General features: G+C 36.4%; 2 protein-coding genes and 2 long non-coding RNA genes across 8 annotated transcripts in view; 2 read left to right on the forward strand and 2 right to left on the reverse strand.

The window, feature by feature from the left end:
* The first annotated feature begins 2 nt into the window (after positions 1 to 2).
* On the forward strand, positions 3 to 3,795 carry LOC147872449 (uncharacterized). Its single transcript, XR_015537229.1, has 3 exons — positions 3 to 142; positions 421 to 510; positions 1,449 to 3,795. It is a non-coding gene; the product is annotated as an uncharacterized LOC147872449 (long non-coding RNA).
* Positions 3,796 to 5,740: 1,945 nt separating this feature from the next.
* LOC147872450 (uncharacterized) lies at positions 5,741 to 9,398 on the reverse strand. The gene is made up of 3 exons (XR_015537230.1): positions 9,259 to 9,398; positions 8,891 to 8,980; positions 5,741 to 7,952 (listed from the first exon to the last, which is right to left on the reverse strand). It is a non-coding gene; the product is annotated as an uncharacterized LOC147872450 (long non-coding RNA).
* A 150-nt stretch (positions 9,399 to 9,548) lies between these two features.
* On the forward strand, positions 9,549 to 13,071 carry LOC147872451 (protein unc-119 homolog B-like). 2 transcript variants are annotated; one of them, XM_087356378.1, is made up of 5 exons: positions 9,549 to 9,738; positions 10,027 to 10,107; positions 10,196 to 10,309; positions 11,295 to 11,422; positions 12,933 to 13,071. In XM_087356378.1, the coding sequence occupies exons 1-4, from the start codon at positions 9,549 to 9,551 to the stop codon at positions 11,300 to 11,302; spliced, it is 393 nt and encodes a 130-aa protein (XP_087212504.1). In that variant the 3' UTR covers positions 11,303 to 11,422; positions 12,933 to 13,071. The 2 variants fall into 2 exon arrangements, with proteins under 2 accessions (XP_087212504.1, XP_087212503.1); XM_087356377.1 differs by having other exon boundaries at positions 11,295 to 11,427; positions 12,933 to 13,059.
* The window catches only part of LOC110828564 (solute carrier family 2, facilitated glucose transporter member 3), a 50,443-nt gene continuing 43,406 nt past the window's right edge, over positions 11,552 to 18,588 (reverse strand). For all 4 annotated transcript variants that reach the window (XM_022061386.2, XM_087356370.1, XM_022061385.2 and 1 more), the window contains exons 7-11: positions 16,320 to 16,525; positions 15,172 to 15,384; positions 14,072 to 14,174; positions 13,822 to 13,990; positions 11,552 to 13,459 (exon numbers count right to left, since the gene is read on the reverse strand). In XM_022061386.2, the coding sequence (XP_021917078.1) occupies positions 12,967 to 13,459; positions 13,822 to 13,990; positions 14,072 to 14,174; positions 15,172 to 15,384; positions 16,320 to 16,525 (1,184 nt within the window). In that variant the 3' untranslated portion in view covers positions 11,552 to 12,966. The remainder of the gene's footprint in view (positions 13,460 to 13,821; positions 13,991 to 14,071; positions 14,175 to 15,171; positions 15,385 to 16,319; positions 16,526 to 18,588) is intronic.

Consider the following 18,588-nt stretch of genomic DNA (forward strand, 5'->3'; position numbering starts at 1 on the left):
TTGCTGGGTCGTGGGTGATTACGATTGTGGGAAAGAAATAATGTCTGGTGAAGAGAGATGCCAGTTGTACAAGATGCTAACATATTATGACAAAGAAACAAGCAGAAATTTAATTTATATAAAAATTAATCATAAAATAAAGGTAAGTTGAGATTTGAGGTCCTCACGGCGACGAGTGTGAAGATGGCTGCTTTGTGGAGTGTTGATCCGTATAATATTGTAGATAAATTCTAAATCCTACAAACATAAAGTTTGCTGACATTTCAGAGATGTTTGCTGCCCCCATCATCAGGACGGTCAGCTACAAATTTCACATCTTGTCAGAAACTAGACAAATGAGTGTGAAAGCGTAAACATAGATTTATGTCTATCAAAATTACATATCTTTGTTTGCTTACACTGTTCTTGTAAATGTTCCAGGTCTGTGATGCTGACACATGACAAGGACTTGGTTTCATCACCATCTGCTGTAACAGCGAGCGACTACTGACACACAGCTGTATGAAGCAGGTAATTTAACAGTTTGAGGTTTCCATGATAGTGAAAATGTGGATTGTAGTCTAATGGGTTGTGATGCTTCATAACCTTGTAGGTGGTTGCCAATGTCATAACTACCATCAAAACCTCAGACTTCATATAGTTAAATAAAACATTGTAATCTGAGACTTTTGAGCTACGTGGGTAATGGACAATATTACACAAAGATAAACATTGTGGTCTATACTCCTTTCCTATCTTTGTTGCTTTATTGTATCAGAGATGTCTGTGGTTCTCTCATGTAGCACACAAGATATAAGAAGCAAAGTCATATGAAAATTGGAAGATTAAGCCTAAAATGAAATAATAGTACTCAGATGCTAATGTAATTGGCTAAGGAGAGTTGGCCAGTCCTGTACATTGCAGCTTGAATATAAATTTTAGAATCTGTTTGAAAATGATTACAATTTTAAATAGGAGTGTGATACAAAGGCCAGTTAATGAAGGTGCCTTCATCATTGGATCATAATGAGATAAACAAGTAATACTTTTTAAATAATTTATATGAAGTACAAGTCACTTGTTCAGCTCCATGCATTTCATTGTTTCTTGCAGAACATTACCACATAGAACAGTAGTCTTACATGAGACTGTAACCTGCATTTTGCAATAAATTTGGCCTTTCCCACACTTTTCTCTGTTACCTGTGATTTTGTTGACAAGTCAAAAACTTTTGTAGGGTTTGAGGTTTTCACAGCGGTGAGTATGAAGATTTCCATCTTCTGGGTTGTTGCGCTGTGTAGTCTGGTCGATGTTAACCAACGTTTCAGAGGTCATACTGCCTCCGTCATCAGGGTGCCCTGATGACGGAGGCAGTATGACCTCTGAAACGTTTGTTAACATCAACCAAACTACACAGCGCAACAGCCCAGAAGACGGAAATCTTCAAAAACTTTTGTTTTCACTTCTAGAAATGCATGCATGGCCTCCTGCAGTTTTGTGCAACAAGGAGAGACTACTGCTCGTATTACAGCTGACCTGAGGACGCAAGAGGATGCTGAGCAGCTGGTCCTACATTATGTTGGATTATAGATAGAAGCATGTGCATGTTGCACCTTTGTGTGAGAGATGCGTGTTTGGAATAAAACATTGTGCAGGAAGAACTATATTATGCTTGTAGTAAGCTATCTCAACGGCAGACATTTATGTATAGTTAATTTGTTCCTGCTGCAGAATTTTGGTATGAAATCTAGAGTCCATTAATTCTGATCATCGCCTATTTCTTGTTGCAGGCCATGGATTTTATTAAGAAAGTTGTCTGATTAGGAACTTTAATTTTTGTCTGAAATTTTTTTATTTACACTATAAATGTATCTGATAATGAACTTTGTTCAAATCTCACTAATTTTGTGGTACATTGGAAGTTGATGTTTCTGATACTATGGAAGTGCTGAGCATCTTTGCTGTATATGTGTAACTGGAATATGTTAGAGAAATGCATTGACTATTCCTAGTGACAGTGCCTTCAGAAATATGTGGACACCATATTTTTATGGAGAATGCCTTGAAAAATACATTCTCAATTGGAAGGTTTAAAAAATACGGAAACGCAGGTAGTATGTAGTAGTAGGTGTGTATTGAATTGTCAGGTAAATATTTTTCTTCCTGAAGGAAAGTCAAAGAATGTGTGGTGATTGTGATTGTTGAGTCTGCAGACGGAGCTGGCTTTGGCTCATATTGAGATTGCTTTTTTGAAAACTGCAAAAAATACCAGTTGTAGTTGTAGCAATAACTGTTCATCCTCTTTGTGGACCAACGTTAAAGCCAAAGACCGAAGCAGAATCAAAAGTCTTTCCTCCATAAATGTGTGAATGTAAAACTGACAAAGAAGTTTGAGCCTCTAAGTATGGAGCCAAAAATTGTTGCTCAGTTGAAGAAAGATGAGAATCCTAAACCTAAAAATAAAAAATATAAGAAGGTTCTGCTTCTAGGTAGTAGCCATGGTAGAGGGTTGAGTGACTGGCTTCACGCAGTCCTGGGGTCTGAGTATGCTGTCACCAGTATATTCAAACCCAATGCTGAACTTCACAATGTTGCCAAAGACCTGAAAGCACTCGGTAAAGACATGACTAAGGATGATCATGTAACAGTATAGTGGACGGACCAGGAAATAGCCTTGATTTGGACAGAAATTATCAGATTGGAAAGGACTTGAATCTTACACCTACAGTTAGTTTTCCCACAAGAATTCAAAATAGCTCCAACTCTGCCATTGATAATATTTTTGTAGATAGTTACAGGTTAGAACACATTTCGATTAAACCAATAATAAATGGGCTATCTGATCATGATGCTCAGCTATTAGTTATAAAAAACACAAACCGTATTTCTAACTTTCTCAATGATAAGAAGGTAACTAGAGTGATAAATGAAGTTCCTTTAATTGAATTTATACATCTGAGTAGTGAAGATTGGGAATTATTACCCAATGGTGCTGTTATAGTTCTGAAGTTCAATTCTTTTCTAAAGATCTTTGTAAGAATATTTGAAAAAGTTTCCTTACTGAAACAGAGAAAAATTGTCTGAAACCAATGTAGGGATAACTAAAGGCATCGAAACATCATGCAATTATAAGTGAGCTCTCTACCTAAATAGCAGGACCAGTAATAACCAACTGCTGAAGCAACACTATAGAAAATATTGCAAAATTTTAACTCAAGTCATTAAAGAAGCTGAATGCATGCATTCCAATAAATTGATAATAGAGTCTGAAAATAAAATAAAAAGTGTTTGGAAAATTGTAAAAAAAGGAAACTGGCCACCAATAATGTTAAATAATAATAGAGTAAATGATCCTAAACTTATAGTTTACTATTTTAATACATACTTTTTAACGATTGTAGAAAGAATGAACAGCAGTGATACCATAACCCCAAAAACCGAGGATGCAATGAAGTTCTTGGCTAAGGCAGTTCCTAATTCATTTCCGAATATCAATCTTATTCCTACCACACCAAATGAAATTAAAAGTATAATAACTTCTCTCAAGTCAAGAAACTCATGTGGTTATGATGGAATTTCATCTAAATTAGCTAGTTTAGTCAGTAAAATTATTTTTATTACTTGTATTGCAGAATCTAAGTTTATGTACATTAATATGTGAAATGCGTTCTTTTACTTGTGTCAGAAGTTCTGAGCATTATGTATATTGTAAGAAGTTCGGAAGTTTATGTATATTGTATGAAATGACATGTTCTACATCCTTTGGTTTAATCCTAAGAAGGATCAATGAAATGTAAATAAACTCTACTCTACATACTTTGGCCACAAGTACACAGCTCCTTTGTCCTATTCCTTGTGAGAGAACTGCTAAAAAAATCCCACAAATTCAAAGTCAGTTTAAGTGAAAAATACTGAAAATGGCACAAATACTTCGGTAAGAGTTATTACTTAACCTAAATTTATGCGTTACGACAATTCGAATGCGTTACGTCAAGTTGCTGCCCCTGGAGGGGGGCTGCTCCGCCATCTGGCGGCGAAGGCTATAACTAATGGGCCCGCGAAACATTTTCTGACCCCTATACCTCCTCGCATATCCTATTCCCCGGATACAAGCCTGGCAACTGAAAGTTGCACACATTTTACTTGCAGCGCCATCTGGTGGCAAAGGTTTGAACTAATGGGCCCGCGAAAATTTTCTGTCCCATATACCTCCTTGCATATCCTATTCCCCGGATACAATCCTTGTAACCTAAAGTTGCACACGTTAAGATGCAGCGCCCTCTGGCGTCAAATATTTGAACTAATGGGCCCGCGAAAATTTTCTGGCGAAGTGCATTGCACCGCCACCTAGCGGGAAAAATGTCAACTAACGACCACAAAATTTTTCCGGCCCGTTAGATTAGTTCACATTTTTGCCACCAGAGGGCGCTGCGCTTTAAATTTCCTTAGGCTCGGTAGATTAGTTGAAATTTTTGCCACCAGAGGGCGCTGCAACTTAATGTGTGCAACTTTAAGTTTCCAGGATTGTATCCGGGGAATAGGATATGCGAGGAGGTATACGGGACAGCAAATTTTCGCGGGCCCATTAGTTCAAACGTTTGCCACCAGAGGGCGCTGCAACTTAATGTGTGCAACTTTAAGTTTCCAGGATTGTATCCGGGGAATAGGATATGCGAGGAGGTATACAGGCCAGAAAATGTTTCGCGGGCCCATTAGTTATAGCCTTCGCCACCAGATGGTGCAGCAGCTCCCCTCCAGGGGTAGCAACATGACGGAACGTATTCATATTGTGGAAAGCCATAAATTTAGGTTAAGTAATAACTCTTACCGAAGTATTTGTGCCATTTTCTGTATCTTTCCCTTAAATTCAAATTTAGTGCTATTTTGAAAAATCTGCAAAAGTACTATTATGAACATAAAGATTTGAGAAGGCATAACTTTTATTTTTAACATTTTGCATTATGATGAATATGTACCCAAATACTGTAAATTTTTTCTGACTGCAGTAGGATGCCTTGCAGGATTTCCTGAATCTGCCAGCGTACCTTTGGGCTGATTATTTCACTAGCCAACAGACTGTCAGCTTCTGATGAAGGTTTGTGTGATTGTTAGCTGCAAGCAGCTTTGCAACAACATATCTGTATGTGTTACAAATAAAGATAAAACCAGTTAAGTATAAATTATTGCAAAGAATGCATTTGTAAAATAAAGAGTGAAATTTAAAAATAAAATGCTCAGAACACTTTATTCTAAATGGAATTTACAACTTGTGTTGGGCAAGGCCGTGGTCTAGGCAACACGGGAGCTTCCCCGGTTTCTCCGTGGCATCCCAACAATTACTCCATTCACACACAGAAGGAATGACAAACCACTTCTGTATCATCTGCAAAGAACGTATATGAACAGGTCCCAGTCGGAGAAAAGGATCCTCTTCATATGGACCTGTCGTCAGACAGAACACTAAAAAAATAATAAAGTTAAATAAAAAGGTTATATGCAATGGTTCATACCCTTCAACCACATTGTTAAAGTGAGTAAACAAAGGGACTAGAAACAAAAGAAAAGGTTTTCAAAGGCCTTCCATAAGCATAGCATTATTAAAAAGTACATGTGAAGTGAATTCAAGCACATTTGTAACTGATAACACTTTTGACAGAATTCTTTCCTAGTTCAGACTGAATACATTTTTACCCAAAACATGTAGTACCTGAAACAAATCAAAGTACAATAGAAGAGTGCAAAAATTACCATAAATAGGAGATTCATAATTAGTAAACTTTATTTATTATATAGGTCATCAAATTAAGGATGTAGAGGTTGACAGGATTACACATCATTTCAAACAATCACACTGTTTAAAAGGCATTCTAGAAGAATTTTTTTGATGATAGAATTTGAGGTTCTCATGGAAGGGAGTAAGTGCTTCAGAAATGCTTGCAGGCTTCCATCAGACTGGGTGTTGCAGATAGGGTAATGAACATTAGTGCTTCATCAATTTTGAGTGGTTTTTCAACAAGCTAAGCATACAAATGTGTTACCTATTCAAGAAGGACTTCATTCCATGGAGTCAAGTAAGTGTATGCAGTAATATGTGTCGTGGTTTGTTCCTGCACCTTACACTTCCTAACTTGCTGGCACACCATACAATACCAAGGCTTGTCAGCATCTACATCACTCTTAGTGATATTGGCACATTCCCAATGGAACCACCAATCACAAACATCACACGTCACACCTCTTTTGACTTACCTTCAGCAAGAACCACATTTACCTGACAATTCAATACACACCTACTACTACTACTACTACTACATACTACCTCTGAAGCCAAAATTACATAGCTATAAGTAGAAAGACGCCATTTTTAATTTCTTTCTCCGTATCCAGGCAACAGGATATGCGAGGAGGTATTGTGTGCATGTAACTTTACTGAGTTACAGCACAGTTTACTAGTTATCTGCGCTACTGATTTTCTGGTACTGCACCTTGGTAACCAAACCCTTCATTCCGATTTAATTTTTCGTCTTATACAATATTATACTACACAGCAACTGAGACTACTGACGTTGAAAATAACTTTACATGAACTTGAATTTATCTAATCTGAAACATTTTTTGTAAAGAATTTCAAATCTTTAGTTTGTCTGCTTCGTAGCCTTTGTATATGTCAATTTAGTACAGACAGAAAATATTCCTTTCCATATACCTCTTGAAAAATTATTCTATGATGGTGGTCTGTTGAATCAAATGAAAACATAACCTGTGAATGTAGGACTGAGATTCTGATGGTGGTGAGTATGAAGATCACACTGATGATGGCAGCAGCAAACACCTCTGCAACGTTGATAACCTTCTACAAATCTACGCAGGGCAACAACCCATAGGATATCTTCACACTTTCACTAGGAATGCAGTGTCAACACATTTAACAAAAAATTTGGAATGTGTGTGATTGAGAAGTGATAGGCGTAATCTTACCTGGAATGCCATCGCTATGTATTGATGCGGGACAGTCTCACTATGTATCCAGCACCCACATTATCACTTCAAGCAATCTGACTACGAATGTGGGGTGTATGTATATATCAGTAGAGTCTCTAAATACTCTAACAGACTGCATCATTATTACAGTGTCTGTATTTCTGGAACATTGCTATTGGGAAGTGGTGCCAGCACTGATTTCAAGATACTCAGACTATGGAGTAGTGCATGCGTACACACACACACACACAAACACATCAAGATATTCTAAATGGGACTGCTGTATCTGTACTTGTCAAGATTCTTAAGAATTCAGTATCTATGTATCCTCCGGAGACACTCAGCATGAGTCCAGTTTCCGTATTTTTTAAACAGTCCAATTAAGAATGTGTTGTTCAAGGCATTCTCCATAAAAATATGGTGTCCACATATTTCTGAAGGCACTGTCACTAGGAATAGTCTATGCATTTCTCTAACATATTCCAGTTACACATATACAGCAAAGATGCTCAGCACTTCCATAGTATCAGAAACATCAACTTCCAATGTACCACAAAATTAGTGAGATTTGAACAAAGTTCATTATCAGATACATTTATAGTGTAAATAAAAAAATTTCAGACAAAAATTAAAGTTCCTAATCAGACAACTTTCTTAATAAAATCCATGGCCTGCAACAAGAAATAGGCGATGATCAGAATTAATGGACTCTAGATTTCATACCAAAATTCTGCAGCAGGAACAAATTAACTATACATAAATGTCTGCCGTTGAGATAGCTTACTACAAGCATAATATAGTTCTTCCTGCACAATGTTTTATTCCAAACACGCATCTCTCACACAAAGGTGCAACATGCACATGCTTCTATCTATAATCCAACATAATGTAGGACCAGCTGCTCAGCATCCTCTTGCGTCCTCAGGTCAGCTGTAATACGAGCAGTAGTCTCTCCTTGTTGCACAAAACTGCAGGAGGCCATGCATGCATTTCTAGAAGTGAAAACAAAAGTTTTTGAAGATTTCCGTCTTCTGGGCTGTTGCGCTGTGTAGTTTGGTTGATGTTAACAAACGTTTCAGAGGTCATACTGCCTCCGTCATCAGGGCACCCTGATGACGGAGGCAGTATGACCTCTGAAACGTTGGTTAACATCGACCAGACTACACAGCGCAACAACCCAGAAGATGGAAATCTTCATACTCACCGCTGTGAAAACCTCAAACCCTACAAAAGTTTTTGACTTGTCAACAAAATCACAGGTAACAGAGAAAAGTGTGGGAAAGGCCAAATTTATTGCAAAATGCAGGTTACAGTCTCATGTAAGACTACTGTTCTATGTGGTAATGTTCTGCAAGAAACAATGAAATGCATGGAGCTGAACAAGTGACTTGTACTTCATATAAATTATTTAAAAAGTATTACTTGTTTATCTCATTATGATCCAATGATGAAGGCACCTTCATTAACTGGCCTTTGTATCACACTCCTATTTAAAATTGTAATCATTTTCAAACAGATTCTAAAATTTATATTCAAGCTGCAATGTACAGGACTGGCCAACTCTCCTTAGCCAATTACATTAGCATCTGAGTACTATTATTTCATTTTAGGCTTAATCTTCCAATTTTCATATGACTTTGCTTCTTATATCTTGTGTGCTACATGAGAGAACCACAGACATCTCTGATACAATAAAGCAACAAAGATAGGAAAGGAGTATAGACCACAATGTTTATCTTTGTGTAATATTGTCCATTACCCACGTAGCTCAAAAGTCTCAGATTACAATGTTTTATTTAACTATATGAAGTCTGAGGTTTTGATGGTAGTTATGACATTGGCAACCACCTACAAGGTTATGAAGCATCACAACCCATTAGACTACAATCCACATTTTCACTATCATGGAAACCTCAAACTGTTAAATTACCTGCTTCATACAGCTGTGTGTCAGTAGTCGCTCGCTGTTACAGCAGATGGTGATGAAACCAAGTCCTTGTCATGTGTCAGCATCACAGACCTGGAACATTTACAAGAACAGTGTAAGCAAACAAAGATATGTAATTTTGATAGATATAAATCTATGTTTACGCTTTCACACTCATTTGTCTAGTTTCTGACAAGATGTGAAATTTGTAGCTGACCGTCCTGATGATGGGGGCAGCAAACATCTCTGAAATGTCAGCAAACTTTATGTTTGTAGGATTTAGAATTTATCTACAATATTATACGGATCAACACTCCACAAAGCAGCCATCTTCACACTCGTCGCCGTGAGGACCTCAAATCTCAACTTACCTTTATTTTATGATTAATTTTTATATAAATTAAATTTCTGCTTGTTTCTTTGTCATAATATGTTAGCATCTTGTACAACTGGCATCTCTCTTCACCAGACATTATTTCTTTCCCACAATCGTAATCACCCACGACCCAGCAACCTGCAGCCAACTGGGAAAAAAAACAGAGCCGTTACTTTAACGCGACATCTTTTGATATGTATTGGAATCATAGTTTAGCAAATCTAAAAGAAAATTGTGATTGATTCGTTAATAAGAGGTTTACATTGTTCATATTTTTGTTAATTTATGTGTGTGTCTGTGTTGGAAAGTGTATGCAGTGTGTGGGGTCAAGAGAATAATCAGGTGTTTGAACTAAACGTACGTAGAAATGAGTATTATGAGCAACGCTGCACACACACATACAAAAAAAGTGTGGTTACAAATGTCGGTGTAAGACAATCCAAAGCGCGTAAAGGCACCGTAATATTTGATGGAGGTAATTGTTTATATCATATTAATGCGATACCTTATGATGAGTTGCATGATCAGAAAAGAGGGTTAAGTAAATTCAAACTAAATAATAGCAAATGAAACCTTTATTATTACAAGAATGATGTGAAAATCGAGCTACGTCACGAAATCATGACAGTGAAATACCGAATTAAGTATAGAACTCCATAGAATTCAAAAGTTGTTTCTTCTTTTCTTGAAGTGATGTGACAACTCTTCTCTGTAGTCCCTCATAATTGGCACCAACAACCATAAAACCTTGTTTCGCTTACAGATCTTGTTACAGAAGGGTCACTGGTGAAGAAGGGATTTGTTTCACCTGAGGATGTGTTGTGGCTTCCAAGAATAACAGATAGTTAGTATTATGATTTTCCTTGTATATCACGTTGTATTGAGAGTTTCTTCTGCTTGATGCTGTGATTATTTTTTAAAAAACATTTCAGATTATTTGTGCTCACCTGAAGCCAATGTATATGATATTGACTTCACACATTTCAAAATTCGTGATTTGGAGAGTGGTACAGTGTTGTTTGAAATTGCAAAGCCACCTCCTACAGGTATCGTATAACTTATAACAGTTGCATATAGTGTATGTTGCATTATAAATAACTTTCATGAAACATGTGAAAATATAATAGGTTTAATAATATTAAAATTCCTTCTTGGTCTTCCTCAGTTAATTCCTCCTGGTGGAAACCAACGCAACACTTCGTTCAGACATATTTTCGACAAGTCTGTAACACATCAGTTATTTTGACTTGATACCAGAACAAACAGAGTAGCCAAACTAATACCCTTTCTTCTGATTATATGGTTTTGAATTTTAATTCTCATTGGTAGTAGCACTGATCTCAAGACTTGACCCCAGTCATTAATGCAGGAGATGCAACAAGAATACACATCTATGTCCTATGTTTCTCCTTATGAGAAACTCCTATAAATGTAAAGTATATCAAAGTTGTTCCTGCACTTATTTTAGGATGGATTGCACTTAGAAACATCTTCAATAACTACACAACCTTCATTGATACACTACATTCTTGTATGAACCTTGTATAATACCAGTAATTATTCATGATGCATGAACCTCATGAGATTGTGTTGAGACAGGTAGCCATGTTCCACCAGCTCTGTCCCTGAAATTTAAAACAGAGAAAACAAAAAACTTATTCTGTGCATATTACATAAAGTCTACATTCAGCATGGCCTGTTTCTGAACGTTACAGTATCAGAACGTAGACATATTCAAACAAAGGATCAAAACATGAAAACCAATCTTCTTTATCTAAGAAATTGAAAGCATTGCTATTGAAAAGTATTTCAGTTATTTATGAAATATTGTTGAATTTCATGAAACTCTGAAGAGTAGCATGTGCTCATTAATATTAAAATTCTCCTCCCATCCACTTTTTTAATTGGTTGGTGCCCGCCAGGATCTGATATAAACTCTCAAAATGTGTCCATAGGCACAAAAAGGTTGGGGATGACCAATGTATAGGATGTCTACGTTTCGTTCCCTAATCTCTCTTTTTCCCCCCGCAGATTTCTAGCTTGTGGACGAGCGTTCTCAGCAGCATTTACAAAATCTTGCCAGTCTGTTGGTCACCACACACACATGCAACACAAGAAATACTTGACTGTCCCACAAGTGGATGTCCAATTTTTAACAAGTTTGGTACTTTACCTGGTAGAAATTCTTTCCTGAATGCATACTCCTGTCTAGAATAGAGATCTAGGTTGAGTCCACAGCCGATGACTGTGGATCAATGGCTGGGAGGACTATGGAATTTTACATAAAATTTTTAAACCAATAAAATTTATTTGTAAAAATTTTAAATCTACAGTATTACACAATTTAAAATTGGAAATAATGTGGATAGATCATATCCAGCACAACTTCATCCATATACATGTGGTACAATTTGTGCATACCTGTTCCACTTTTACATTTCTCAAAAATACTGTTTTGTTATTTAATATCAAAGTTTTAACACATTCAGAGTAAAAGCACCAGTGATTCACAGAGCTAACCTTTCAGTCTGGTTTTACTTTTAAAGGAAAGGTAGAAAGTTATGGAAAATTCTGACTGAAGAGAAAATACTGCATATAAGTACAAATGTTTCTGAAGATAAGTTAACTCTCCTTCTACTACACTTTCAAAACATCTTGCATATGTATCATACCTAACATACTGCAAGATATTTTGAATAATAATACAATATTTTAAAAGCTTCCAGCCTCATACAGCAATGTCATAAGATACCGAATGAAACTGTATCATGCCTGCATACATAACTGAGATTAAGCTAAGCCTAATACAGAAACAAATCACATTCACACAGATCAAACCAACTCAATAATGTACTTTATGAATCACATTTGTGAACAGCAACATGGCACCAGACAGAAAACTACATTATATTTAGACCACTTATATACATGACAATGGCAAGCAGAATTTATTTAGAATGCATTCTCCAGGATTATTGTGTGATTACCAACATTCTTGAAGTGCCAACTGCTTCCATGTTCTACCTTGAAGATAAATTTGACAAAAACAGATAACCACCTGCATGTAAATTCAGAATCTTAGCCTAGCACACACATCTGAATTTTCACTGCATTGAAAAACTGTAATCTTACATGCAGTGTTCTAATATAGTGTGTGACCTGCATAGGCAAACTTTATTTTTTTGAATAGCCAGATACAAAGACAACTGGAATTGCATATTTTAATCAGAATTATGAAGTTAAGGAACACCTGCCTCTAAAAGGTCATTGGATTTGTTGTGGGAAGTTGCTATATCCAGTAATCAATCAACTCTTGGAACACTAAATATGGTTACTATATAAACGTAGTATCTATCATAGTCCAAGGAATGGCATTTATAGAAATGCACACGGACTGACAGGGTGATGAAAAATAAATTATTAAATGAGTTATGATAGTATTATTTTGTAGTTGTACTTATAAACCACTGCTTCTTGCTAACCATTAACCCATCTTGCTTTATAACTTAAAAATTACCATTTAGAGAGAGACATAATTTATCATAAATTGAGGTATGACATCAATTCAACTTTCTTTGTAGCTGCTAATTTGTTCCCACTTTTCAGCCACAATAACCAAATTTGTAACTGGATTCATGCTTACAGTAAACCTTAAATAACTGATTACAGATTGTCCCTCTGTCCATCAGACACACCATTACGATCAGCCATCTGTGACAGTCAGCACTTCCTCCAGTTGGCTGCTGGCCCCTGCCAAGTTTTCTGGTATGCTTGGCATTATTCGAGGCAAGGAACGCACAGGTTGACCAGACATAACATCACTAGGACTAGACTCATTAATGATGGAAGGAAGAATGGGGTTCTTACCTGGGAGTTCAGGAATGGCAGGAAGATTTGTATAGGAATTGTTGTGGTGAATTATAGCAGCAGGTGAGCTCAACACAGTTGAGTTAGAGAAAGCTTCACAAGACGACAGAGGAGAAGAAACCTCCAGAACCAATGAATCCGGATTAATATCTGAGATGCGTTGATGGCGGGATGAAATGCTAACTGCATCAGGGGCACATATAATAGATGAATTTCGGTGGTTCGTGCGGGAAGATGACACTGGAGCATGTATCTGACTTCGGAGGCCATACTTGAGAATTTCAGCTATGTCACATGGATCACGGCCTTTTGATTCAGGTAGATAGTATCTGAAATAAACCATTTTGTAAATCAGGAGGGCACTAACTGTGGGGCCAGTCACTACATATTGAACACCAACAATGCATGCTACAACTCACAGTGGAGTTAACTAGAGCCAAGCATTGGTCATTCTTGCTTGCATGAACAAGAATAACCAATGGCAATGCAACAGTCACAACAAGACACTGAATATAATATATGAAGAAGTGATTGCAAGAAATTACATTTAGAATTGAGGAAATAATATAAAGTAAAGAGAAATAAAATTTTGTTCCCGTTAGATTTTTCAGACCCAATAAAATTAAAATTTCTACAAAGTTACCAATTTATGTGAAAGGAAAAAGAAAGCAATGCAAATGTTACAACTTACTTGAGAAAGACAGCGAGGAAAACAGTAGTGGTGGCAAAAAGGAGAAATGAGTATTGACCAATAAAGCTTTGAAGGCTAGGGAAAGTCATTCCAATAATGAAGTTACCACACCAGTTGGCCATGCTGCCGAAAGACATGGCAATTGGACGAGGACCCACTTGAAACAATTCTGTAATGCATAACAAGATACAAATTAGCAAACAGATTCATGTACCATTAATGAAATTTAGTCATACAAACACAAACTAACCTGAGCCAATAAAATATGGAATGGGACCCAATCCAAAACCGTAACAGAAAACATAAGCAAGGACGGTAAAGATGCAGAAGTATGGCATCCATGACGCAGCATTCTGAAACAATGAAAACGATGATTGTAAAAAGGTGAGCAAATTGTAACCATTTGAATATGGAGACAAAAACTAGCTTCCAGACAATGCTATACTACAATTTAATTCCTGGTTTTCTATTCCATATCTGTTCAATCCCAAACACAAAAACTTTGTAGGGTTTCTTACAAAAGAAAGACTGTAAAAGAAACAGTTCTGAGTTTTACACCTCATTAGGAAATTTATGATTCAGTAACTCTCTTTTTTAATTTGAACTGATCAAACTTCTCAAAGGATAGAAGATGGTAAATACTCCAGTAACCAGTAGTATTAATTTCCAGTGCTGTAACACCAAGTTTTATTCAACCGTAAGATGTTTGTCTGGCTTGCATTTTGGCAATACCAAGTTCAAATTGAAGTGTCATATTTTAAACAGTAGTTATTCCGTGTAATTTATACTGCACCAAGACAAGTCATCATCCAAAGTTCAATTTACCCATTGTAGTGACTACTACTACTTTCTACTACTCTGCAGCTGATTTAGTATTGCCAAAATGGTGAATCAGTTATCACTACATTACTGAACATTCCTGTAATACACAATTTTGCCAATCAAGAACTTAATTCTAAAAGAAAAAAAGAAAATCTTGGCTCTCAGAAAATACCAGCTGGCATGTCTTCCTGCTTTGCTTACTTTTACAGTACATAAATTATAAGATATGTTTTCAGCACAAATCAACGATTATATATGCTGTAGCATAAGATGAAAACAATGCAATATACAATATGTAAAGAACCCGCACAGAATGTCCTCTTTCTGGCATATACAGCATGAATGATTTCTCAATATTCCAGCAAGGTACATCATCTTATATCCAAATGTGAAAAACAAGCACATAGCTAGTCAGCAGGCCATGCCACAGAAATTTTTAATTAAATGATGATCAATTTTTGAAGCAAAGGAATATGAGTCTCATAACTGATATTCTGCCACATTTAAAAATAAATGTGTTTAACTTACAATATAAGTGATTGATACACAAAGTATGACTAGGCAGACAGCTGCAGTCCAGCAACTGGCGATAACCAATTGACGGCGCCCACATCTGTTCACAAGAGGGATGGCAATGATTGTTATGAGAAGGTTTATGCCACCAGCACCAATGCTGGCAAACTGGCTACCTTGCTTGGTCAAACCAGCACTCTCGAAAATGGTAACTGAGTAGTAGAACACCTGTCACAAGCAGCACAATATTAGTATACCACATTACATGTTCCTTTTCATAATAAATATGAGAGGTGCAGCAGTATCTGCATACAATTTAATATTTATCACCTGAATGTTGCAGCTTATGCACTGTGAAGCTGGCCATACATTGCAGTACCATACCATTGAACCATTAACCCTAGAATTTAAGTTTAGCAGGCAGTCCCACAGCACAGGATATTATAACCTCTACTGAATTAAGATAAAGGTTAAATGTAGCAAGATTGTATTTTAAGAATAACCTAAAATCATTTTCACCATACATGTTCTGGTGCCTATTTTAAAATAAATGTCTTTGTGGTCAATACTGGATGAATAAGAATGGTCACATACAGAAGAGGTGAGTATGGGAGTATTAATACTTGTAACTCAGGTGATGTCAATTGCAGGTATTCATATTTACAGATGAATGATGTACAGCATATACTATAATTCTACTATAAATGGACTTCTTCAACAACAATAATAATAATCAGCAGAGCGATAGAACTAAGGTGGTTGAATGGTGCTGAGAAAGAGGCGAGAAAGCTGAATGCAGCCTATGCTCAGACACAAAGAGAAACAAAAACAAATTTGAAGAGTGACAAATTTTCAGTGCTGAACATACAAATCTATTTCATAAAACATACCCACATATTTTGGTAAAAAAAATTAAGCCCTTGCTGCACCAATTACATTCAGTATTCTAATGCTATCAGACCAATTTTTCCTATTTTCTTTATTTCCTTTAAATGTCCATTATATACACTACAATTAAATTCATATCTGCCCCAGGAAACATTTTACTGCACCCTACTACATTATATGTGGCAATGGAGTAACCAGAAAAGTATGCGAGTTAATATGAGAGTGGATTGAACATCATGTTTCATACACAGGCAGCACCACTGTAATACACTTACAGCATTGATTCCACTGAACTGCTGTCCAATCTGAAGAGCACACACCAGCAAGAGAGGCAGACGAAGGGTTGGGGCACACGCAACACTCCTCATACTCCAGGAGACACCACTGGCAGCCAACTCCTGCTCTGCCTTATGGGCAGCACGCAGTTCCTCCAACTCATCCACCAGCTTCTCGGGCGCCGCACCACGCAGACGAGACAGCTCTGAAGCCAATAACGATCGCACCACTTCGCACACTTGCATATGTATGCGATCCAAATACCGTTCACAGGTTGTTGATCATGGCATTCATTTATTTCTCCTTGTTTCCTGTGATCCTATAGAGATATCCAAAACATTCTGCTTCAACTAATTACACCTGCTCTACAGACTGACAATCACACTTCCCGGATATTCATGCACATCCTATCAGATTTATGTCAACTCATAAAAACACTTTCCTTCTAGCTTATTTGCACTAGTCTTCAGAACTTCACAATTAGAAAGCTGATAGCAAGTCAACAAACTGCAACATGTTCAAAACGTAACTTGGGGGGGGGGGGGTTAACATTGCAAGCAAGTGGATGCACGTAAGTTGCTGAACATGACTGCTATCTTAATGCCAGAATGTACCAGTAAAGCAATGTTTACATAATGTTTTCTCTCAACATAACAGAAAGTCACTGATGTTTAGTTATGTAAGTTCTATAAGCAAGCAAACTATTTTAATATTGTTTGGAAATAAACATTTCATTGCATAGTGCAAATAGCCTAAAACAGCAAAGGGCAGAGCATTATTTATAACATTTGCAAAAGACCAGTATCACTTTAGCAATATCAGAAAACATTGGCAAAGTGACTTATTACATTACAAATAATACCATTAATCAATATCAATAATGTCCTATTTTTAAACGAAGACTAAACATCAGAAGTTAGGATAACAAATTTCTGAGGCTACTTCATCAAACTTGCTTGCATGGACATTAAAAATTTGTAAAGCTACCCTTTAATTGTAGTTTCCTGTGTTTAATGCTGGCAGACAAGTGCTCAAAACAAGTAAGTCAAACAGAAACCATAACCTTAGTAGTGTACTGGCAGTGGAAATAGAGACAAATACAAGGTTAATCCTTAATATGCAATAGATTGTCAAATTTGGAACGATCCCTTGTTTCCTCCCCCTTTTTGTGCTCGTTATAAGAAAATTTATCTCCATAATAGTTTTGAAAGAAATACTGCATAACTGATCACTTGCTCATTCAATTTAATATTAATTGGTTATGACAGATACTCTTTCCTCCCAACCTCTTGCAGTCCTCCAGAGATATGAAGGCCAGAGAATGACACTACTTGCTTCCTATACCATTCAGCATAAATGCTTGCAACCATCACCACCTATTTACTTCAATAACACAGCACTTAGACATGTCCATTTTAAAAATATTGGAAAGGTATATGTTAATTGAGATTCATTATGTCATATGGATGTTACATGTGACACTTTTGATACACAAAACAGCTGACAATTGTCTTCCTCCTATTATTATTATTAGTGTACCTAAATGACAGACCAACTGTAGATATTTTACTTTGTTACATCAATGCCGTAAAATATTAAATTTACATACCAATCACCAAACTTACAGTCACTGTGAGCAGATAATAAATTTAAAGAGGCCACTTACTAACCAGACTGCCAGTCCACCACAACACAGACCTTACACAAATTAAGTTAGAGCATGTCATACCATTTGCTTACTGCTATCAACATTTTCCAGTAACTTTCTATTATACCCTGCTGTATATACGGCTGTCCTACAGTGGTGTAGCAGTTCAAGTTTATAAAATTCACTATTTTGAAAGTAACATGATTACAATTACATCTATCAACAATTTCAAACAACACTGGGATTTCTTACATAGTAAAAGAAACCCCACCTTTACATATGAGAGTTCCTATAAGAAAGAAATAATCAGATTTGAATAAAACTGACTCTTCCATGGAAAACTGCGGTTCAGAGAACTATAAGCATGTTAAAACTTTGTCTTCCATAAGACATGTGACAAAAAAAGTTTCAAATTCAAAGAACCTTCCTATTGCATTGTGGGTCAAAAGCAGAGTTACAATTTTCATAACCTTCTTTTGTTAGAACGAAAACTTACAAGTTATGTACCTAGTTACAGTTAATAAAATTTACAAAATCATTTCCTTCAAATTATTTAGCTCTGAATATAAAAGTCTACTTCAAGATGAAATAAAATTAACTCCCAAGTTTAAACAACTACA

The sequence above is a fragment of the Zootermopsis nevadensis genome, unplaced genomic scaffold, assembly GCF_977971745.1.
Source record: "Zootermopsis nevadensis isolate Lab colony 2312 unplaced genomic scaffold, Znev_1.0 Znev_ptg000027l, whole genome shotgun sequence".
NCBI classification, from domain to species: Eukaryota; Metazoa; Arthropoda; class Insecta; order Blattodea; family Termopsidae; genus Zootermopsis; species Zootermopsis nevadensis.

Bases quoted from the DNA above. Each gene is read 5' to 3' on its own strand.
- LOC147872451 (XM_087356378.1), top strand. From the start codon at position 9,549: ATGTGTGTGTCTGTGTTGGAAAGTGTATGCAGTGTGTGGGGTCAAGAG. The intron at 9,739-10,026 runs GTAATTGTTTAT...TTTCGCTTACAG, and splicing joins CACCGTAATATTTGATGGAG to ATCTTGTTACAGAAGGGTCA. The intron at 10,108-10,195 runs GTTAGTATTATG...AAAACATTTCAG, and splicing joins GCTTCCAAGAATAACAGATA to ATTATTTGTGCTCACCTGAA.